Here is a 24301-nt window from a genome sequence, read left to right on the forward strand (position 1 = left end):
AAGCCAAACATTTAAGTAAGCGACATGACTCCATAAAACAACAACAACAAAAAATTTAATCATTAACAGAAAGTAAGAACAAAATTGACAAAGGAATAACGAGAAATATTGATTTTTTGTTCAAGGTTTGTTTACCTTTTGCCTCAGTCCAAGATGAATAGGGTATAAGTATATTTTAAGGCCGAAACGGAAGCCAACAATTCGATCGGCCCTATTAAGAATAAAACTGTCACAAATGTCATAAATTGGCTTCAAATTATTATTCTTTTAATTGATTTACTTTTTTGGTCAAAAGAAAAAAAAAAGTTGCATTTTCAGAGCCAGTTAATTGTCAATATATTTTCACTTTTGAAACACTAGATACACACAAGAGGAAGGAGCCTATTACATAAAAGAAAAAAAAATCACTACACAATTAATACAGAAGCCGGAAACACATGTGCAATAATTGAAAGTCTTATTACAAATGAGTTATTTCAATTTAATCATCTGAAAATATGTTTTTCAAATTATGAAAATCGAAAAAGTGTATCCTGTTGTTGCATAGTAAAAAACCAAAAACCCGATAATATTAAACTAAATAATATATAAAATGTGAACTACAACTTAATATTAGAATCTTGTAAAAATATCAAAATCAATCAAAGAGGGCGCAGACAATTCAATTTTCAGCAATCCAATCTTTTCGCAATGAGAGTCAGACAGCTAACCAATCACATTACGGCATTGCGACGCGACGACAACCACACCGCAATGTGATTGGCTTGCGTCCAACTGCGTAAAGATTCGTTAGTGAAACATAAATTGCAAATATAGACACAAAACATCTGAGAAGACAATGACAAAAAAAAAAACTAAATACAAAGCCAAATGACAAAAAAGAGATTATTAACTAGCTTTTGCCCGCGGCTTCGCCCGCGTGAATTTCCCACGAGAACAGTTATTTTTCCGGAATGAAAGGTACCCTATGTCCTTCTCCACACTCCCAACTACATGTAAGCAAAGCTCAAGAAGATTGGTTGAGTAGATAGAGCGTGAAGAGGTAACAAACAAACATACTTTCGCATTTATAATATTATTGGTTAGAATTAGGATTGGCGCTCTGACTCGTTTCTGCGTTTGTTTGTACGCGTTTCTATTTTTGTACGAGTGAATGACGAATGAATGAAAATAATATGACGAAGTTTTCTCTGTCCATACTTTCACAACAGAGTAATTGCACACTAGTGATATGACAAATAAATACACAAACATCTCAAGGTCACTCACCTGGCAGGTCCGCCATGACAGCTGACGTACTCATGACAGCGTTCGCGTCTGCGCTTGCGCGGCTCGCCTTCATACTGCCTCCGGTCGAAGGTTTCAGACCTAGGATCCACACCTAGAAAAACAAAATGGACGATTGAGCGTTGATATAATACAAGCTGGTTCTTTTAGGGTTCCGTAGAGTAAAACTGCATAAAAAAATCTTCATATTTTTACTTTTAACATATAACCCAATATGTTGGTAAAATTACAAAAAAATGCCATACAATTTTTTTTTAAGTATGTGATTTGAATAATTGCAAATGGAAAATAGACAGGAGCCATATTTATTACTAGCTTTTGCCCGCGGCTTCACCCGCGTGAATATCCCACGGGAACATTTATTTTTCCGGAATGAAAGGTACCCTATGCCCTTCTCCGTACTTCAAACTACATGTATGCAAAACTTCAAGAAGTTTGAGTAGACAGAGTGAGAAGAGGTAACAAACTTACGTTCACATTTATAATATTACTAGCTCTTGCACGCGGCTTCGCCTACGTTAATTTTCCATGCAAATTTTCAAGAAGATTGCTTGAGTAGCGTAGAGCGTGAGGAGATAACAAACAAACAAACTTTCGCATTTATAATTAGTTAGGATTAGGATTAGCGCTCTGACTAAAAGCGTTAGGAATAGAGCTCTGACTAAAAGCGTTAGGATTAGCGCTCTGACTAAAAGCGTTAGTGTTAGCGCTCTGACTAAAAGCGTTAGGATTAGCGCTCTGACTAAAAGCGTTAGTGTTAGCGCTCTGACTAAAAGCGTTAGGATTAGCGCTCTGACTAAGAGCGTTAGGATTAGCGCTCTGACTAAAAGCGTTAGGAATAGAGCTCTGACTAAAAGCGTTAGGATTAGCGCTCTGACTAAAAGCGTTAGTGTTAGCGCTCTGACTAAAAGCGTTAGGATTAGCGCTCTGACTAAAAGCGTTAGGATTAGCGCTCTGACTAAGAGCGTTAGGATTAGCGCTCTGACTAAAAGCGTTAGGATTAGCGCTCTGACTAAAAGCGTTAGGATTAGCGCTCTGACTAAGAGCGTTAGGATTAGCGCTCTGACTAAGAGCGTGAAGAGGTAACAATCAAACTTACTTTCGCATTTATAATATTAGTTAGGATAGTTATGATACAGTAATTATTTACCAGGTGCTGCAAAGTGGTCAACACCGGTAGCCACGCCTGCTGGAAGGTGTCTCCGTCGCGCTGCGCCGCACACAGCAGCGCCTTCATGGCGGTCACGTGGCGTGACGTCACCATCACGAACGACTGCTGTTGACCTGCTCAACAACATTGTATATACTATTTATATAGATATATAGGGAGATTGACACAGATTGTGTTAGCCCCAAAGTAAGTTCGAGACTTGTGTTATGGGATACTAACTCAACGATACTATATTCTATGACATATACAGATAAACATCCAAGACAAAGATGGAAAATGATCTTTTTCAATCTGAAAAAGATCATTTTCCATCTTGACCTGACCGGGAATTGAACCCGAGACCTTTAGTGTAGCAGTCCGGCGTGATCACCATTAGGCCAGGCCACGTGTGGCCAGTGTACATACCGGCTGCAGTCGGCCACTACCACAGTGAGGCGTCAGAAATATTGTTCTGATTTACTGTCATGGGTAAAAATGATAACGTGCCTCAACCTTGCCGTACGCTACATAGGTTTATTATTTTCAAATTAGATTAATATACATAGTAAACTTAACATGAAATGTTGTGCATATTTACAATTGATGTAAACAAGAAATTATGTAAATGATGTTGTTGAAGTGCCCAATAAAAATTATATTAATTATTAGCCTGTGGTGTTTCACCGCTGGGCCACAGCTTCCCCTCTAATGCCCCATTTATTTTTCAATTCTTGTCCGTCTCATCTAAATCTTCCGAGTATATTGTTCTGAAGCGGGCTAATATCCGTCGCCAGGCAAAATAAAAGTGTTTACCAGAGGGCGAGGAGGAGGGCAGCGGCGTGCCGACCCAGACGACCTGATGGCGGTAGTCGGGGTCGGGCACGGGCACGTCGCGACGCCACGGACACGGCAGCGCGCCCAGCGCGGGCACGCTGTACTGCGCCGGCAGCGCGCAGCGGCACACTGCGCTAATGCACGCGTCGCGTCCCATCGTGTGCCCCACCTGTATCCACGTATAACAACTACAATATTTATCGTAATATACGCCCAAAACATTGATTCTACTCACAAAAGTACAAATTATACCTAACTCGCAAATCAAAATATTTAATATTCATAACGATAGCGCGAGTGATCGATAGATTGACCACTCAACTGAGGAAGAAACCGAGGCGCGACAGATCCAGCTAACTTAGCCCACGTGATCACCTAATCACCCAACTAAGGTTTCCTGTAAGATGTATGAAAATGATGACGTCACGTTACTTCGTATTCGAATGACGAATAAAACCATGATTTTGTATTCGTGGCCAATTTATTCACGAATAAATTAGTTAAGAATAATTTAGTCATAACCAAATTTACCCACCAATAAATACATTTCATTATTCGAATAAATTTTGCCCATCTCTTGTGGTTTCTCAAATTAAACATTCGGTCTGAGAAACTACTTAGATGAAATCCTGGTTTGAAGCCAATTATAATTATCCACTAATATAAAAACATTTTTTTTTTCAACTTAACTTTAATTTAACTTAAACCACGCACTAACTAAACCATATCTACGTTAGAGCTACATCGGTAGTCTGAATGTCTTTGAAATTACCTTCCCACTGACTCTGGCTAGAGTCTGTATAGCGCGGAGAATGTTCTCCAGTTCCCCTATGCTGGCCTCAGCGAGTACCGAAAGACCCCACACGAGACCGCACCATGATGATTTTAGTAACTGAAATAAAAAAAAGAAAGATTTTTCTAAATCAGTAATTAAACAGGTGAATTGATTGATATCGAACATAAAAAATTATAACAAAAAAGAACATGATGAACAAAAAATTGTTTGATGTTCGTTAAAACAATATTTGAACTAATCCTCGGTGGCCTAGTTGTGATTACGCCGGACTGCTACACTGGAGGTCCCGGGTTCGATCCCCGGTCAGCTCAACATGGAAAATGAATATTTTTCAGATTGTCCTGGGTCTTGGATATTTATCTCCATATATATATATATATATATATTGTTACAAGAGTGCTTAGTACTCTCATGCTAGATCTCATTTCAAACTCTATTTGTCGAAAATATCCGCTGTGAGACACTGCAAGTCAAAGTGGCATTGCGGCAACAACAATGCAACGTGACTGGATGTCTGCGTCTCACTGTAAAAAAATTAACGATCGATTTCGTAATCGATGCATCAATACAGCTAAAGAATTGTTAAATCTACGTTAGCTATCCTTGTTGCACGTACCTGTAAAGATAGCTGTATCTCTTTCTCGTCGTCCACTTTCTCCACAAGATTGGAATTCTGATCGGCTTCACCATTGTGACCGTTGTTCGTTATTTCTTTAGTTTCCGCTTTTGTTTCAATATCTGTTGATAAAGAAATACTGGCTGTATATCAACCTATCTTAGCCATTATATTTGGTATAGCAAGTAAAAAAATGTGATTCATTAAATATCCATTTTTTTTTGTTAAGATATTATTATAGAAATACATCGTTTCACTATAAAAAGATTTTACAAAAATTGATTACATTTATGAAGAAAGTTAAACATTTCCTTAAATTTTTTGATGTTATGTGCTTAAATGACAATTCTAGTTTTCAGTGTCTTTTCATTTTGAACGGGCAATACATTAGGGTGTATTAACTTTAAACATTAAATCTTTTTGTAGTAAAACCAGTTTGTTTTTTGTATATATATATTTTCACTACCTTTTTGCTGATTGCCATTTTTGTTCGAATTTATTTCTTTGTCCTCTTCATTTTGTCCGTCTTCGTATATTTCTTGTAACCTGAAAGACAACTGTATATACATATCGATGTTTGTATCTCGTCGTCATTGAGAGGGACAAAATATATCATCTATCCCGTTTCTGCTCGTGCATTTCTAATACACAATTCTCATTCTTGTACGAAGTCAATATATTTCTTTGTCTACGGTTTAACATCTCGTCTTAAACACCTTGACCGTTTCCCGCTTATACAGAGTCAACACAGTATGTAAGTATTAATGCTGTGTATCACCTCTATGCTGAAGAAAATAAAGGTGATAATATAAATCATACCTAAAGTACTCTTCGCCCTCCACAGTAATGGCTATGGATCGTATGACCTCCATTAGACATGCGTACGCGACGGATATACCGTAGCCATCTTGTATCGTTGGCGCCTCTGTCCGGTCCAGCATTTCTATGCTGAAGAAAATGAAATGTACATTAACACAAGCTAGAGTATCGGCCTGAATAATTATATAATATAATAAGGTTCTATAGTAATTCTGACGTCAAGTAATTGATCCTCAATTAACTAAATAATTTTGATATGTCACAGGTCCAAACGGGGCAACCTAACGTGTGGCTTAATGTTGTTAAGCATGATATGGAAGCCAATCAGATTTGAAAGAGAAATATATAAGGAATAGGTGTCTAATTGAACTATATTGCGTATGCGCACACTTCCTCCCCATTACGAGCTTGCGCTATGGCGCACAGCACGGACGTTTACAAGTTAGCTACAACGGTGGAGCATCAGTAATGTGGCTGTGATGTACAGTCACGTGCAACGAAGGGACACGTAACCTTGTCTATGCTACAGGCTATATACTTACTAAACAGATTTAGCTGTGCCAGGTTCGAAGGTGACACACAGCGGGAGCCAAACCCCTTTCCAGTAGAACCCTGGCTGCTGAGGGACACCGGACGCTCCTGAAACAAGAGAACATATTCAAGTAAGTCTCGGCTAACATATACGAATCAGACCTAATACGGTTGAAAAGTGTTATTATTCGGTGGATATATTTTTTCATTCATTTTGATTCTGTCTTCATTCAAAAATATATATATTTTTAAATGAAGATCAGTAGTACTATCTGTCAAGAGAAGAAAACGGATTTTTGAAGAACTACATTTTTTTGAAATTACAATCTATACTATTATTATAAAGAGGTAAGCGTTTGTGAGCTTGCATGTTTGAGGCGGGTAATCTCTGAAACTACTGAACCGATTTCAAAAATTCTTTCACCATTAGAAAGATACATTATCCAAGATTGCTATAGGCTATATTCTATCTCAAAATTCCACGGGAACGAAGCCCCGGGCAATATCTAGTTACAGATATAGGAACAGGGCCAAGTACAACGGGCCGCTAGTATGAAATATATTTTAAATAGAACCTCACATTATGATGTCTTTCTGTACTAATCTAGATGGTCAAGTTTTTGGACTTTGAACACAAACTAACAGTTAAAATGTTTATGTTTCTAATAATTATGTTTGTGCCCTATTTATCGGCGCATATGATAGACGTGCGTGACTTCGAAGACGATGATGATCGTATGTATATAATTTAAAACTGTTATATAATCTAGCGGATCTTGGATCGGAAATTGTTATATAATCGGATCACTAAACAAAGTGATCCGATACGCTAGTAGTTTGTATGTGAGAATATATTTTTTTTTTAGCTAGCCGTCCGTCCCGGCTTCGCACGTGTAAAAACATAATAAATTAACAAATAAGCGGCAGTGGAATTTGTTTTATAATATGTAAGAAAACTGGTAGCCTTGAAAAGGCGCATAAGGTACATAGGGATAAATTTTCCTTTTTTTAGTTTTAATGTCGTTTCTACAATGCGTTACTCTATGTTCGATTCCGCTACATAACGCTACTGTACTGTCTCGTGTTGCTTTGTTATTAATAGTGTTAACACATGTACAATCGCAAATTAGATTTTATATTTTATTTATATGAAAAAAAACAACTACGAATCACGAAAAGTCGTAGAATAAAAGTTGCTTGTTTTGATGTACCCAAGTAGTCTTTAGGAGATTTTGCTTTTGATACCAGTAATCCTGTATATATTTTTTCTTAAAAAAGAGTGTAAACATTTATTGCAGTGATGTCAGGACTATCGGAGAAGGACAAGATAGAAGCGCTCCAAATCCGGTGTACGCGCCGCTTCAGCCCCGGCACGTGCATGGACGACGTGAAACCCGTGTGGACATACAACTTCCACCTACAGAACTGCACGTAACGTGCCGACAGTTTATATCGAGCGTAGACATAGAAAACTGTTGACCGAGTTGCAGATATTCACTTCATCCGCATTAAACAATTCGAATATTGAAGCGGTGGTGGTGTAATGGTTAAGACGCCCGCCTGTGGATCGAAAGGTCTCAGGTTCGTATCCTACTCGTGCCATATGAGTTTGTATACCAATCTTACTCATATATAGTAGTTTTCATAGACCACCACTTGCTTTCGGTGAAGGAAAAAATCGTGAGGAAACCTGCAACAGGTTGACAGTTTAGTTCCCTAGTAAGTATGCGACTATCTGCCACTAGATGGCGGTAAGTAGTCGTAAAAGTCATGTCAGATGCCTTTAGACGACTTGAATAAAATCTGACAGAAGTGTTAGTAATAAAACACTCGATATGATGAATTTGAATATTCATGCGTAAAGTTAATAAATAATACTTCGCTATTGGTGAAAAGATATTACGGGTTTTACAGTTTTGGTTTTATTATCAAACTCATAAAATGTATTAAGAAATTAGACCTTCACAGGCACTTTTTCACTACATATTTTAAATTATATTGTATTTTTTTTGAAAATATATAAACTATTAGCATTTAGGAACGACCACTGCTGAGAAGAAACGTCGAAAGAAATGGTCCCTATCATGACAGAAGGCTTACCATTGCTGTTTTTGTTTTATGTTTTGCCGAAAACCCAATACTACCAAAATCAACACGTATCTAAATACGGTGGCTACCTAAAGCCACCGTATTTGGTTTCGTAAACTGCTATGCATTGTGTAATGGAAAACTTTCTAATAAAATCCTTTATCTAGTGTAGCAAAATGTGTCAAGATCATTGTTATTCGCAAAAAATTAAAATAAATTGCAAACAATGACATGGTGGCGCTAGTGTGCTCGTGTTTAGCCCCTCAATCTTGCAGCGAAAGGCTGGGCTGCCGTCAACACGGGGTGACCAACAGATTCCTGAGCTACAGACGGTGTATGATCAGCTGCCAGTCGCTGATCCAGATATACAACCACATCCTGTCGCAGTCGGAGCTGGACGTCCCGCTGACGAGGAAGCAGTCCTGTGAGTTTGTGACGTCTGTGTATGATGGCCGGCGAGGTCAGTCACCCCACTTCCAGATAGCCTTTCACAGACAATAGATAATTGTACGACGAACTTAAAAGGTATTTATGTAATTGATGCGCTCCGGGGCTTCGCTCCGGGTAAATAATAAAAAGTACCCTATGTGTTATTCCAGGTTATATTCTACCCGTGTGCCAAATTTCATAACAATCCGACCAGTAGATTTTACGGAAATGAGTAACAAACATACATACATCCTCATAAATTTTCGCATTTGTAATTTTAGTAGGACCTTCAATATGTACTGGTATATTACGAACCTGTGAAATCTATAATAGAGTTCAGTACTTCAGTCGTTCTTCGAACCTATAATTGCTTTGTATAAAATAAATTATCTATAACATTAAATAAAATTACGCTTTACGACTGAGGAAGCGAGAAAATTCTCAGAGGTAATAGAGAACAAACAATGAAAGTTTAATTTTTAAATTGAACTGAATTCCTTTCAGCGTTATTCCGTAGTAGGGAAGAACAGGAAACGAAGAACATGCCAACAGAGGAGAGCTCAGAAGATGAGTACGATTTGGACAACTCGTACGACCCGTACCTGGAGAACCAGGCCGGGCGCGAGGACCCCGAGAGGATAGCGCTGGCTGAGATACTGCCCCCCGATCTGGACAGACATGTGCCAGAGTTCTCACTCTTCGACCCTTTGCATAGACCTCGGTTTCAATAAAAATAAAAAAATAAATATTTTTTACTAGTCATTTATCCCCACTATATACATATGTCCCACTGTTGGACAAAGGCCAAAAGCTAATTTACTCCACGCATCTTATCCCTCAATTACTTGTCAAATTGAAAAGAAAACAAAAAAATATATTTTACTAGCCATCGATTCCACTAATATGAGTCCCACAGTTGGACAAATGCCTTGTCAAATGCCTTAAAACCATCTGACCACCTCAACTTTGTCATTTCCCTTTTCTGGCATTCACCAGTTGGAATCCATATCCCTGAATGTGTATGTGTTTCTATCTGTGCGTAAAATATAGTTTTCAATTTATATATTAGTAGAATGTAATTCTACTAATATATAAAATTGGTGTCATATTTCAAATCAGACATGTCTTAACATTTAAGTTTCATGGCTCCATCGTTCGCCAAAACGATGATTTTGCCAACGTCAAGGTTGAGATTGACACGGAATATAACATGTTATAATAACAATATTGAAACACGGTTCAGTGTGTAACCTAAAATATAAGAGTATATAAATATATTATGCATACACACGGATATAGGGGAGAGTAAATAAAAGTTATAAGTAGATATTATTATTTTGTATAAATTTTTCCAATATAATTATAAATGTGGAGAAAGCTAATGTCAATAGAAATTGCATATTTACAAGAAGTCTTAACCACTAAAGCCATCTTAATACACGTGAACTCAAGTGATCTGATCGCTATTTAGCGAAATCAAAATAAGTGTTTAGTCTATTTTCTGTTTATACATAATACCCTCATAGACATTTGTGTTTGACAATTTTTATATTAAATAGCAATTTCTCACAAGCTATAAACTACTGGCAGTGTTATATGTATATACCAACGTATATATCCAGCAGTGGATTGGTGTAGGCTGAAATGTTGATGTAAAACCGGCAGTCCGTCTGTCTGTGAGTGAGTCTGTGAGTGAGTCTGTGAGTGAAGTCTACAAGTTAAAAACACTGGTTTCAAATGCATTCAAATAAAATCAAAGTGAAAATTCGCCTAGCGTGTTTATGGAATACGCCCGGCGCATTTGCGGCTACTAATATTACTAGTAATAGTGATTTTCACTATTACCATTACCCATATTAGTACTCGTAAATGCTTCATACCCTCATTCCAATTAGGTCCACTGTATTGATCCACATATAGCTCATTTGACAGCTGAATTACTTACCGGCCGGCGTGTTGACTTGCGAAGCCACGAACAAACTTTGCACGTAGGCTCCCAGAGCATTCACTATGTCTTGGAATATGTTCGTCGCGTGTGGCTTCATGTCGTAACATTCGCAGAACGCTTTCAGTAGGTCTGGAAAGATGGGGTGATATTATACAAATTTGTTCTATGTCAATATCTAAAGTTTAGCCTTTGAAACTGTATTTTGGTTATACTAAACTTTTCTTTTTCTTATTTTCGCATTTATATTGTAGGTAAGTGACATTTTTAACCATTTGATCACACTTGTGAAAAAAAACGTATAACTTAGATTTCTTCTGCAGTCTCCAAGCACAAAATGTTACATTATATTTTATCGGTGAAAATGAAGCATATTAATATATAAATAGATGAAATAAAAAGGTCACTTACAGAAACCTGTAAAAGAATTTTAAAAAAATCCATAACATCGTTCTCAAAAAAATATTGTATTTTTTTTTCTTTAGATATTATTACATATTATTCTTTAGATATTACTTTAGATATTAGCTAGAAATTACCTGTAATTTTTTATATTGATACTTACTGGGCTGTATGGTCATCTTGTGTAGAACTTCTAAAGCCAGCGCGCGTTGCCACAGAGGTTTATCAGGGTCCAAGAACTTTATAGTAAGCGATAGGAAGATTTCACACTCGGTCACCTGAAGCAGATGACAAGTTTACTTATTTTTGAAAATAACAATGAGATAAAAAATTCAGGAATAGGGAATTGAACCCGCGCCCCTGTCTATCCGGGCATGTGTGGCATGTATAACAGATCCATTTAAACAAGTTTACTTGTTGGGCTAATTTAAAAAACCCCTGACTTCAATTTCAATATTCATTTTGAACGGCTGAACCGATTTTGATCAAAGATATCTAAGAATCACCGCATAAAAATTAACTATGAAATAAAAAATAGCATACAAATCGGGACACCCGTTGATAGATTACAGTGCCACGTAAACTGTATGTGTTGAGAAAAATACGAAAAGAAAAATACGCACGGCGCGTTTTTATGTGTCGCACGTGTTTTCCCACAATTAACGTGTCGTCAACCAAAATTTAATGATACTTGAGCATCATGAGAGAATAATGAAAATTATTTCCAAAAAGTGTTACTAATTACGAAAAACTAATAGATTTTTCTTTACAAAAAAGGCGCCGCGCGTGTCACGCACAACACGCTAGGCGGGTTTTCGCACAAAGAGCGTGTCAAAACTTTCCTAAGTCACTTACCAAAATAGAATGATACTTGTGCACGATGATACAGACTAGCCTCAACAGTCTCATGGTGACCGGGAAGTGAGGTCTGTCTGTTGTGGCCGGGCTGCCTGGGGTCCCTGTGGCCCCGGGGATGTGGAGGGATGTGAATGCGGCCCTGGGAAAAATAGAAGATTTTTTATATAAAATGTAATAATTGAGTATACTAATAATCAATCAACGTTAAGAACTATTTTGCATATGAACTTATCCAAGAAGTTAAATGTACTTGGGGTAGAGGTATATATTGATTGACTAGATGTTGCCCGGGGCTTCTCTCCCGTGGTGATTTTGATATAAAAGCCTATAACAATCTTGGATAATGTACCTATCTAATGGAGAAAGAATTTTTGAAATCAGTTCGGTAGTTTCGGAGATTACCCGGCTCAAACATAAAAACTAACAAAATCACAAAGGCTTACCTCTTTATAATAATAATAGTATAGATTGATAAAAATCCGATGCCCGGTAATTAGATTTGCATTTTACAGTAAATGCACCAATGATTCATTACATATTATTACATATTTTAATATAAGCTCAACAAAAATAACAAAATTAGTATGATTATAGTTTTCAAAGACAAATCTTATGCCTAACCTGTATTTGACATTTGGTGAGAACAGTCTTATAATAAGAGCGCAAACGTGCTCCTTGAGCAGGAACCTGAACTCAGATATCTGAAAATATAAATCACCAATCATGATTAACCTGACCGCTGTTTTACAAAAAAAAAAAAGATGCCAGTAGCTAAATTCTTTCTAAACATTTTCTTGAAGAAAGAAAGAAAAAATCTTGAAAGCCCAGCAACGATTCTAGTATTGCAGTAGTTGGCAGCGGTAACCACTTACTTATCAAGTGATTGCTTCTAAGTTTGCCGTTCTATATCATAAAAATATATATATATATATATTATATTTTTGGCAAAGATAAAAAATACGAAGGGGATGAAATTATTTTCTATTCAAATCTTTGTGCCAATTTATTCAAGGTGTAACCCTCCCCAGTTACACACATGCGCACATATCGAATCTTGTACTTCCTATAATAGACCCAATACCATGGATGTATCATCCGATAGATCCTAGTTTCATGGGGCAACCCATCGAGACGTATGAAAAAAAAATAGATTTTTGTTTTTTCATGTGAATAATATTATGAAATCTATCTCGAAACTGCTATATAGTACTGTAATGATTGGGTCGCTTATTAATTAAAATATATTATTATTAGATAATATTTAATACTTTTTTCAACACACACGCAATCTTATTCAGCTCTGGGGGCTGACTGCGTCAAAACATACATCAAATAAACTTTTGTTGGTTATTCTATTCTTCGTTCGAAATGCAATAAAGAGGTATTAAAATGTATTGAAGGAGTATCATTACAGTACTAACCTTGAAGAAAACTGGCGAGAAGTCAGTGAGGACAGTGTCCAGCAGCTCCAAGCCGAAGGTTTTAGGCACGTCCGATATGCCGGCCAGCCAGTTGGCCGCGTCGCCATTGATCAACTGGATTATATCCTAAAAAACAATATTACTGGGCAACCTTAAGGGTACAGTCAACGGCACATCAAGTTACCCCTCATGAACCTCTATGTCGCTGTGACAGCGGTGAGCTTGCAATGAATTTGGGTTGATTGATGTGCTGTTGACTGTACGTGGTTACAGTATTAACGGAAATCCATGAATACACTTATGAATTTATTAGTATATCTAGTAGTTTGTAGCTTGGCAGATATCATTTAATTTAGAATGTGATGTGACAAAGTGCCTGTGAAGGCCTAATTTCTGAATAAACAAGTGCACAAGATAAGGAAAAATTGCACTTAATTACACTTAATTTATAAGTACAAATTATAACTAAGTCGTGCGGTTCCAGGTGTCTCTCTCTCTCTATGATCCTGACCGCTTTCCTGGTGACTTCCACAGCCGTGTACTTATTCATGTACACAACATAACAGGGTAAATATAAAACTTACTAAAAAGGAAACTAAGTACAAAATTATGTGGCAAGACTAAATGTCACTGTCATGATGACAGCGGAGTTCGCGCCAGAAGATGATAAATTTCTTACACTTGTAAACCACATTAACGTCCCAAACGATGGAGCCATAAAATTAAAAAGTGAAGTGAAACCACATTAAATTTACCAGTCATTTCTAAACAGCACACATAGCACACATCAACTATATCATTACAGTTATTCTACCGGTGATTTTCCTTGAATCTTGCGAATGTCCCAAAAGGGTAGTACCTTTTGGGATATTTCTATAGAAATTTCTTACAAGACTCACGACAAAAAAAATGAGGCATTCCTCTATTTATTTGTCCGTACGTCTCCGGTCCTGGGTGTGTTGAGTCCTTTTCTGTATTTGTGTCCATCAAACCCTCGATACACGTTTAGTTTGGGTCGTTGACGCGTAGTCGCGTCCATTGTAAATAAATTACCTGTAAAATGAGGTAGGCATCGACTGCGCAGGGCTTCAAGTCTTTAGGCGCTTTGGTATTTGTTTGCGGTCGCACGTCCGCTGGGTTCACTTTCAAATTACCTGAAAATATTTAAGTAATTAATAAAATATATTATGACAAAACACACAGATTGAGCTAGCCCCAAAGTAAGTTCGAGACTTATGTTATGGGATAATAACTCAACTATACTATATTTTATAACAAATATATATATAGATAAACATCCAAGACCCGAGCCAATCAGAAATAGAAAATATCATTTTCTATCACGACCGACCGGGGCACGATCCCGGGACCTCTTGGTTCAGAGCCTTTATTACCTATATTTTTAAGCAAAGACCACTAAATCAAAACGAAATCATTTATTCAAAAATTAGGCCTTCACAGGCACTTTTTCATGTCATATTCTAAATTAAATTATATTTACCAAAGCTACAAACTACTAGAATTTCGGAACGACCACTGCTGAGAAGAAATGCCGAAACAAACTCATTCAAACAGTGTTGGTCCCTATTATGCCAGAAGGGCTTACCATTTTTTAAATATAAATTTATGTATAATTTTTTATCAGTAATATAACAATGTAAGTCACTCATCACGAAATCTGAAAAACTACTGAGCATATAAAGATGAAATTCACGAAGGAAGGTAGATTGTAACTAGGAGACATTAGCTAAGAAAGAAAAAAGATATTTGGAAATTCCATTCCCAAGGATGCCCTTATAATGTCTGTTATTGCTGGCAGGGTGGACGCCCATACTTACACACTGTACCCAGATTTATTTAAATAGGTTACTAACATAGTCTTAAGAACATTGTTACTACCATTAACTATGGATTATGTCCGAAATAAAGAAATTAATATTATTATATTTTTAAAAATTTTATAAAAAAAATATTTTTCTTTAATAATTTAAAAAAATCAAATTGTTGAAAAAAAAAACTACAAATAAAAATAATCTTCCAACGCGCCACAGGGAGGCTTATTATTATAATTAAGTCCCAAGTTACCGTCAGCCTCGGCCAGCGCCCGCTCGAAGACGAGCGCCACGAGCTGGCGCACGGTGGCGGCGGCCGCGTGCGACGTGCTGACGTCACGCGACTCGGACGCCGACACCATGCGCATGCACATCACCATGGTCTGCAAAACAGGAATGTTCATTTTTCATTGTGAATTTTTCACTGTTTGTTTTTAGAACAAATAACAAAAGTCTACAAAAGAATGAAGTATCACATTAACAGTATAGTTATCACGGAACAGAAAAATAAATGGTAGCATCATAAGACAAATTGAGTGCAGTACATTATGTTGCCAAACGCATACATCAAACAGGTAAAATAAATATAGCGCATTCTTCTCAGCAGTGTTTGTTCCGAAATGCTAGTAGTTTGTAGCTGTTATTCCAGTTAGTGGCGGATATACCAGTACAGGCTGAGTAGCCCAGGGCGGCAGATTTTAAATCACTCACTCTGGCCAACGTGTCTCCATGCACGAGATGGGAGGTGGTCATTAACAAAGCAGCGGTTTGCAACAGCTTCAGCTCGAGCAAGTTGGCCGTGCCCAGGTTATAGAGGCAGTCGACCACATGCCGGGCACCCTTGGCATCTATACCCTGCTGGGCAATTAGCCGCTGGATGGTGCCGAGGCAGAACTGGAACATATCAAATCAAATTTATTTATTGTGGTAAAAGGATATCACAATTTAAAAAGTATCACTGAGTCCTGTCCTTAGCAGACATACAATAATTAATAAAGAATACATACTAATATTATAAATGCCAACTGTTCCACTTTTACGTCTAAACTGTTGAACCTGATACACATTGTCGAAGCTGCTAGAAAAGCTAGTTTACAATACATTGAACACAATTTAATATTTTTTATAGCAACATCGATTTTATCATTTTCTGTTTGGTCCTAATGTTCCACAGAGAATGCTTTGACATTAAGTCTAGCCATAGTTGAATTTTTATGTTCTGCATTAAAGATTATCCATATTAATATTTGGTGTACCAAACCCATTCTAGTCCAGATAGAAAACAATAAAATATAATTTATCCAACTAACTTCAGAAAAACAAATATTTTACAATCCATTGTTAAAACTTATTACTTACATCCTATGCCTACTAAATCCAATAAATAAATCCTTAATAATTAAAATTTGAGATATTTTGAAAAAGTGAGAAGTAAAGATTTAATTTGATTATATTTTTTATTTTCTCCTTTAATATATTCACTACACTAAGTCCAGTCCTATGAGAGGTTTGTGTGGGGATCAAATCCAACTCATAGATGCCCTTTGGAGAATTTTGATATTATGTATGTTCCCCGCTGATTATTATTATTATTTTTAAAATAATATATGCTAATGTTTGGATAAAGGTTAAAGTTTGTATGGCAGTATGAGTTTTTGGTTTGTACAGTACCTTTATAAAATCTAAATAGAATCTAATTGGAAACTTGGATATTAATAGCATTAACAATGTATGTACTCATATGTATAGTTGGAATTAGATTTTATCAAATTGAAAATTAAACAAAACATTTTACCTTAATAATTTTCAAGTCCTTAGACTCGCACCCCTGCACCAAGGGGTAGAGGATTTGATTGACGACCCCATAGAGGGATGCTTGGGGGTTGTTGGAGGCTAGAGACAGTTTCTCTATTGCTTCATCACACGCCTTAAAATTATAAAACATTGTTAGTATTGATTCAACTAAGTTTATTGAATTTCGTCCGGTTCCTTCTTGAGCGTAATAATAATGATAAATAAGTTGTATTGAAAAGTTTTTAAGATAAAATGAATCCAATATACCTACTTGATTTCTATCATGAGCTCTGAGCATGAACTATGAAATATGTAAATAATGTAAGCGAAGCAAAATGATAACATCCTTAACAAATAATACAGAAATAATTAGACCCTTTTAGCCTTATTATCAATATAGGTGGGAAAAATATCTTAGGAAAACATGGACAAGGTTCCATGTTTTTAACATAAACAAACACAATAACATTGACTACAGGATTCAAATATTTAAAAACCGATAACATAGCAATAGTTATTAAATCTATAATAAGGAAATTGATAAGTACTTCTCGAATCTGAGGATATTTCTTCTTGGTCTCCAAGCTTAAAGTCTTGAAGTCATTTTGCAAGACTTCCATGAATTTCTTCGTGGAGTCATCACCAGTCACAGCGCTAACGAATGCCATATTTTAATCGACAAATGTTAATTTAATTATTCATTTCTGATTTTAATTAGAAATCACAAAAATTAAAAATATGCCATGTACACAATCGACATCACAATTTTCAGTTCAGAAATAAAATTTGACTGATCGATTTGTTTGTTTGACATTGTTTAGATGTCATCATCATAATAATTATCATTCATTTCATCATTGGTCTGTCCAGGTCATTGAGTGAAACAAAGTCCAAAATACATTCGACATGTTCATTTTATGATTCAATAGTTATTTTTGTTATGAAAATAAAACAAAAACAAATTTAATTTAACTTATGTACCTTCTACGAGAATTAATATATCTTCTCTAATTTCTAAACGTTAAAGTATTTCGTTTTACGCTCGAAGTTGTCACTTTTTGACATGTCTTTGATGACGTGACAGAGTGTGACGAAAATCTTTGTTAGAATTCTAATTATTTTATTTCATAATAAAACAAATAATGTACAAAAAATTTATTATCTTCGATGTTATTTCTGGGTAAATTTTGTGTAGATTTTGCATAATTGTAGTTTTTAAATATGATGATGACAGGTTATAAACGGAACGTTGTCAATTTTTCATAATTTTTGTATTGCCATTTTGCGAATAAACTACTAATAAGTAATTTTCATTTTATTAGTATTCGTAAATAAATGAGAAACAGTTTTTTGAATTCATTTCGGTTTCTCTCCTCTGAGTTTCCTCTTTTGAATTTTCTTAGACCTCTGTAGATCTGACCTTGGTAGATTTTCGTATTTTTCGCATTCCAGGCAACTCTCATGGAAAAGGGACACCACAAGGTAGCCTTCGTGCTATAAGTGTATCTACCTAAAAATCTATTATTATTTAATGAAATATATCTTATATTTCATTAAATAATATTAGATTTTAGGTGATTATGTTGTTATAGTAAATACATGTATAATGCATAAATAAATCCAAGACAGCAGTAGTTACTCTGAGCTATCAAAATTATCCTTACATTTATAAAAAGAAGTCCCCCTGTCGCATCTGTCTGTATGAAATGAACACGGTAAACCCAAAATTACAGGACGGATTTCATTCGAAGGAAGCCAACTAACAGAACGAACAACTAAACGAAGGAACAAAACTTATGTGACTGGATATAAAAACATAATCAAAAACAAAAACATAACATTTTACAAAACAAAGACATTTTTTTACATTTTACATTACCTATACAAAGACATTCTTAATTTGTTTGTTGACCAGTAAAACCAAATCAAACTGTGCTGGCAAACTAGAGATTTTTTATATCTAGATAAAAATAAATTATAAATTACTAATAAATGAAAATGGAAGAAAAGCAGTGCAGAGATCGCTGCGCTGGCTGATCGATGATAGACGAGATGTATGACCCACTTTTCCGATAGTAGACTTTTTCCCCTATGTGGCAACATCGATCACTGATTGTGCAGAAGAAAAAACAATGGTGTGATTCCAGATTTTTATTTGTAAGTATTTATAGAATTCGATATCAATCTACCTTATGAAACGATTTTGAGTTGATAAAATCTTTCTGCGACCGAACATTGTGGACAACAAGGTATAAAACATATAGATCACTCCAAAAAACCGCTGTGCAATATTGACGTACTGTCATTTCAGGTTTTTTTACACTATTTATTCAGCTTGATTCAGCTATGCGCCATTTACTGCAATAGATCGGCGGATGTCTGCAGATCTTAGCACATCTTTAAATAATACGCGATTCGCTGTAAGTACAATGGCTGGGCGGTTCTGACGTCGCGACGAGTGCGCGATGTTCCAGCCACCCGCTTTCCCGTTTTTTAGTGTGAATAATTTTGTGCCGGCACGTAGTTTTCTTCGATTATATGCAGTTTGTACAGTTTTATTGGTTGACAGTGCATGTGTTGTGCGGTTTGATGAGGTGACCGTTCCCGTAGCTCGCAGGAGGTGTGACAGCTAACGTGTCATCGCGATCTTGCGGCGACGAGCGCAATCCGAGAGCCGCAGTAAACAAAGCAACATGTTTCTTGCGTATTTGTAAATAATTGTGTAGTGTTAATGCAATTACCTGTGCGTCGCGTTGCAAGGCATTGTCCTCCTTATGTGCAGGTGCAACTGTTTATAATGCTTTGATCAGTTTTGACAGATTATGTCCAATACAAACAGTTACACAGAATATGCAATTCACAAACAACAAATTTTATAGGTCTTGTTTTTTTTCTAGTTTTCTTAACGTACACATTATCTTTGAGATATGTAAATCTCTCTTGTATCCGAATGTTGAAAATATTTGAAAAAATCAAGGTGTTTTTGCACCTATGATTTTAAAACCTTTTTAACAACCTATTTACAAATGGTTTGTAATCAGTGTATATTTTAGAGCACTGAGAATAAGACAGTATAGACAAACTTACTACACTGAAGTCTGTATATTTATGTTTAGTGTCGGAAATTTGTTCACATCACAGGTTACAGCTGTTAGATAGTAATTCATTTATGTTCATACATCACTCAGAGATAGATATCATTGGAAGATTACCATGCAGATAGACATCGCCGGAATATTTCTGTCTGTATTATATAAATAGAAAGTTGTTCGAATCTGATTATGCATAGATATTACTCATTAATGTAATTATATTAAATTATGAATTCCGGCGTAACTTTGGCCAAAAATATATGAACGTTTATGTTAGTTTCATGTTAAATAATTTGATGTTGATCGTGGAGAATCAAGTCATAATACATATTAAACAATTGTTAAACATTTAAAGAGTTCACAAAATTTTTGAGCCCTGTTCAAATTTTTATTTTGTGGATATTATCCTAGGTGCCTAACTAAATATTGTCATACAGAGACACATTATTTACCTCAATTATTTTCTATTTGTTTCAGATAACATCAAAAACCAATCCTGCAATAATCTTTCCAAAATCTTCCTCAAGACTGTTTAATTTAGATTATAGTTTCGCTTAGCTTAAAGAAAGTCGTTAACAGAATAGAAAGGGATGCCAACTAAGTGAGAGAGAATCAAAAGACGGAATAGCTATTTATTTAATTATTAATTATTGTAACCTGTTATATTATTTTTGTAGTTATCCTCTGTACCTATAGTTTTTAGAATGAAATCAATTCTTGAGATTCTATTTATTCAGTTTTAACAATGATCACAATGAATATTTACGAATTTAACATTGAATTGTTTATTTGACGAAGTAGCTTGTGGGCATTTAGAGGTCATAATGGAAAATATGGCATCAAACATGTCATTGAGGAACAGTAAGCAGAGGAAGGAGAACTTGATCACAAGGAAGCAGGACAAGAGTCCTGAGAAAACGATTCGTGGGACGAGAGGTGCTTACCGAGGGTTACCATCAACCTCGAAGCGAGGTGAGGACGAGGAGACGGGCTCCACGGAAAGACTGGACAGACCAAAGAAATTCATTTCTCAGAAGAGCAACTATGGATTGGGGAAGAGGCCCGACTTCTCGCTGAAGAACAGAAATGTACACCTCGCGTCCTCACGGTATGGCCAGGTGAGTTAATTCAATTTATTATGTTATTCACTGATTGACTTTAACTAAATTTAGACAAACCATAGGTTAATGTGGTGGTGGCATTGTGGTTAAGAAGCTACTGCTTATAATCGACAGGTCCCAGAATCAAATCCTACTCATGACTTCATATATACTAATCAGACTTATGTATATGTATAGACAGACACTACCACTACTTCTACTATATTACTTCTTGTGGGAAAACGTGGCGCGGAAACCTGCTCACTGATGACTTTAGCATTAGTGTGTAGGCGACGACTGCCACTACATGGCGGTAGTAATAGTCATGTAGGATGCCTTTAGGCGATTTGATTTGAGTGTTAGTAATAGCACACTCGATTAAAAGCTGATTACATAAATCACAGATCCTTTTCCGATTGTTCTGTCCTGGACAGAAATACCTTTTTTGACCTGACCCTAGATTAAATCAAAAACGTCGTGATTCATTAGTGTGACTAACACGTGTCAATGCGCGGGCGGACCTCGTGGGTCACCCAGATTCGCCGTCATTTGACGCCCGCCGTCTCATTTAAATCTATGTCCCAGTAACTTGATTACCTAATAAGATCATAGACATTTATATTGCCACAGACACAAAAAGAAACAATAAAATAAGAAGTTTTACTGAATAACTCATTACTAGACGAATCAGTGTGCTGCAAGCCATAACTCAGTGAGCTATCTATATGTTAGCACAAAAACACAGATTTTCAGTTATTGCCGTATGCGAGTGTAAGATCTTTAGACACTATAAGGAAGGTAGGATAAGCATAATCTAGTTATTGGAAGCGATGGTGGACCACCATTAAGACCAAGTGATCGAAAAGTTTCCGATTCAAATCCTACCTTCTGGCAAACCACTCCATTAATATTGCCAAGAAAGTTGCATGTTTCAATTTCAAGCTCTCGCATCCTAGCGTGTTCCTGGTTTAATTTTCGGCTGTTACACCCGGGGTCCGCATAAATAATAACCGTTAATTGAAATCTGCTCTGATTTTATGATCAGCCGCTTACCTGAAGACAATATCCTTTGGGAATGCCGTTTTTGCCTATCTGACAACCGCTAATCTCAACTAATATTATAAATACGAAAGTAAGTTTGTTTGTTACCCACTCTTAATCTGCTTACCCAGTCTTCGTAAAATTTTACATATTGTTAGTTTGAACTACGGAGAAGGACATATGGTTCTGAAAAAAATAATGTTTCCGTGGGAAATTCACGCGGGCGAAGCCGCGGGCAAAAGCCAGTCCCCGGTAAAAATGGAGAGGTGTACCTATGCGCGAAAGCGTCAACGATACAAAGCTCGCTGTTGAAGCTTTTCCAAATATGAATGACTTGTAGAAACTTTCACAGCTTAATAAAGCAGGGGTGAGTGACCTAGGTTGACCCTAGGTCAAACAACCTTATATAAAAGGCTAGAACTCAAATCTTGGTTGGCTTGTGACCAAATGTCAATTATACCAGATTGCGTATTGACCCAGCTAGTTTAAGAGTTTAATAACGACACACCACTAACGTGTCGATAGTAGGTGCGATATTTGTATGTTTGTCACAGAGAGGGATTATGGTCTACTAGCTTTTACCCGAGGCTTCGCCCGCGTGGATTTCACATACGGATAGGTAATTATGTCATTTTCCGTATTTTCAACTATGTATGATGAGAAATTTCAAGAAGATTGCTTTAGTAAATAAAGCGTGATTAAGTAACAAACAAATTTACTTTCGCATTTGTAATACTAGTTGTTCACTGCGAACTTGGGAACACAATAAATTTTTGTTGCTTTTTTTTTACAAAATTGTGAAATTTCAAAAACGACCGATTTTGATGCCCGAACTTAAAAATTCTATTGACAGATCCTACATACCTTTTAAATTTCATCAAGGGTTCGAAAGTTATCGCGTTACAAACATACATACAAACAACAATAGGATCGCAGGCCGATGGGGCCGCGTATGAACTGAGGGGTCAAGATCAAATAGGTTATATCCCGAAAAAAAAACTGTTCTTGTAAAATATATTGTTTTTATGTTTACTACACAAGCTTTTGCTGAGCGGGAACTATGATTCTAGTAATAACTATGTACTTAAACAAAATCTTACAACGCTAATTTCCTCATAACCAAATAAATAGTTTTTTCTTTCGTTCACCAAGCAACAATAGTGATTTCCTAGCGGACGAAGTCACGGGCAAACGGTAGTAGATACAATCTACATAATCTTGGACTGATACCACGTCAAAAGGCGACCCAATTATGAATGTAGATTATTAGTCTATCGAATTACTACTGATAATGACAATGTAGTCATTGGTCGTCTATTGTGTGGCTCGAACCTTTGTGGCGTGTGGTTCCGCCCTAGAATAGGACCACTCTGCGAGGCGACTAAGGGACGCAAAGCATTTGCAACTGATAAAATTATAGCCTTTCTATATCATCAACATTTTAAGGCTTATTTTAAACCCTGGGCCTCGTGGCATGCCGGAATGCAACCTCGAACACGCGACGTTGAAAGAGAGAGAAGATAAATTGTATAATCTCAAGTAAAACAAACGCGGTAACTTGTTTTACTTGATACACGCACGTGCTTGCCGCCAACGTGTCTAATCTACATAGGAACTTGGTTTACATTAAGCTGACTCATAAGTTAGATTATATTATTATACAGGCTCTTGGCCGCGCCTTTGTCCGCGTGAATTTCCTACATACCCGTGTCCTCCGTACTCCTATCTACATATATATGCAAAATTTCAGGAAATTCGTAATACGTGACGGTGTGAATGAAGTTTATGTGTGATGTACATAACTGATCTATACTATTATTATAAAGAGGTAAGGTTTGTATTTTTGAGGCGGGTAATCTCCGAAACTACCGAACCGATTTCGAAAATTATTTTACCATTACAAAGGCACTTTATCCAAGAGGCTATATTTTATCTCACAATTCCCACGGGAGTGAAGCCCCGGGCAACATCTAGTATTATATGTAAATGCTAAACTGAGTTTGTTACCTTTTCAAGCATTTTCTAACCCAACCAATCTTCTTGAAATTTTGCATACATACATGTAGTTTGAAGTACGAGAAAGGTACCTACCTTTCATCATCCCGGAAAATAATCCTGCTCCCGTGGGAAATTAACGCGGGCGAATCCGCGTGCTAAAGCTAGTTATTATATATTTTTAAATTATTAAGATGTTAAACATTTTATTATGTTGTCGCGAACAAAACGTAAATCCTAGGATCTAGCGTTTTATGCCATCATCAGAAAT

The 24301-nt window shown here is 36.4% G+C and overlaps 3 protein-coding genes across 12 annotated transcripts in view; 2 read left to right on the forward strand and 1 right to left on the reverse strand.

Moving 5' to 3' along the window:
• The window catches only part of mon2 (monensin sensitivity 2), a 46519-nt gene extending 28945 nt beyond the window's left edge, over nt 1–17574 (reverse strand). For both annotated transcript variants that reach the window (XM_053762804.1, XM_053762803.1), the window contains exons 1-18: nt 17351–17574; nt 16804–16935; nt 15720–15902; nt 15262–15391; nt 14230–14330; nt 13177–13302; nt 12377–12456; nt 11753–11894; nt 11061–11175; nt 10496–10627; nt 6045–6141; nt 5503–5631; nt 5150–5229; nt 4684–4805; nt 4044–4163; nt 3251–3440; nt 2438–2571; nt 1270–1381 (exon numbers count right to left, since the gene is read on the reverse strand). In XM_053762804.1, coding sequence (XP_053618779.1) covers nt 1270–1381; nt 2438–2571; nt 3251–3440; nt 4044–4163; nt 4684–4805; nt 5150–5229; nt 5503–5631; nt 6045–6141; nt 10496–10627; nt 11061–11175; nt 11753–11894; nt 12377–12456; nt 13177–13302; nt 14230–14330; nt 15262–15391; nt 15720–15902; nt 16804–16935; nt 17351–17470 — 2245 coding nt within the window. In that variant the 5' untranslated portion in view covers nt 17471–17574. The remainder of the gene's footprint in view (nt 1–1269; nt 1382–2437; nt 2572–3250; nt 3441–4043; nt 4164–4683; nt 4806–5149; nt 5230–5502; nt 5632–6044; nt 6142–10495; nt 10628–11060; nt 11176–11752; nt 11895–12376; nt 12457–13176; nt 13303–14229; nt 14331–15261; nt 15392–15719; nt 15903–16803; nt 16936–17350) is intronic.
• Nucleotides 6656–9314, forward strand: LOC128680069 (uncharacterized). 2 transcript variants are annotated; one of them, XM_053762805.1, is made up of 4 exons: nt 6656–6768; nt 7332–7464; nt 8397–8581; nt 9055–9314. In XM_053762805.1, the coding sequence occupies exons 1-4, from the start codon at nt 6684–6686 to the stop codon at nt 9279–9281; spliced, it is 630 nt and encodes a 209-aa protein (XP_053618780.1). In that variant the 5' UTR covers nt 6656–6683; the 3' UTR covers nt 9282–9314. The 2 variants fall into 2 exon arrangements, with proteins under 2 accessions (XP_053618780.1, XP_053618781.1); XM_053762806.1 differs by having other exon boundaries at nt 8397–8545.
• A 1249-nt stretch (nt 17575–18823) lies between the features above and the next one.
• Nucleotides 18824–24301, forward strand: part of Wnk (Wnk kinase) — a 49775-nt gene continuing 44297 nt past the window's right edge. For 5 of the 8 annotated variants that reach the window (XM_053763235.1, XM_053763241.2, XM_053763240.1 and 2 more), the window contains exons 1-2: nt 18824–18959; nt 20372–21012. In XM_053763235.1, coding sequence (XP_053619210.1) covers nt 20719–21012 — 294 coding nt within the window. In that variant the 5' untranslated portion in view covers nt 18824–18959; nt 20372–20718. The other 3 variants (XM_053763239.1, XM_053763237.2, XM_053763236.2) reach the window with 3 other exon arrangements.

Source organism: Plodia interpunctella, chromosome 23 (assembly GCF_027563975.2).
Source record: "Plodia interpunctella isolate USDA-ARS_2022_Savannah chromosome 23, ilPloInte3.2, whole genome shotgun sequence".
In the NCBI taxonomy this organism is placed as follows: Eukaryota; Metazoa; Arthropoda; class Insecta; order Lepidoptera; family Pyralidae; genus Plodia; species Plodia interpunctella.

Excerpts from the sequence above, each read along its gene's own strand:
- LOC128680069 (XM_053762805.1), top strand. The coding sequence starts at position 6,684 with ATGTTTATGTTTCTAATAATTATGTTTGTGCCCTATTTATCGGCGCAT. Across the intron at positions 6,769-7,331 it reads CTTCGAAGACGATGATGATC|TGATGTCAGGACTATCGGAG; the intron begins GTATGTATATAA and ends CATTTATTGCAG. Across the intron at positions 7,465-8,396 it reads TTCCACCTACAGAACTGCAC|CGAAAGGCTGGGCTGCCGTC; the intron begins GTAACGTGCCGA and ends TCAATCTTGCAG.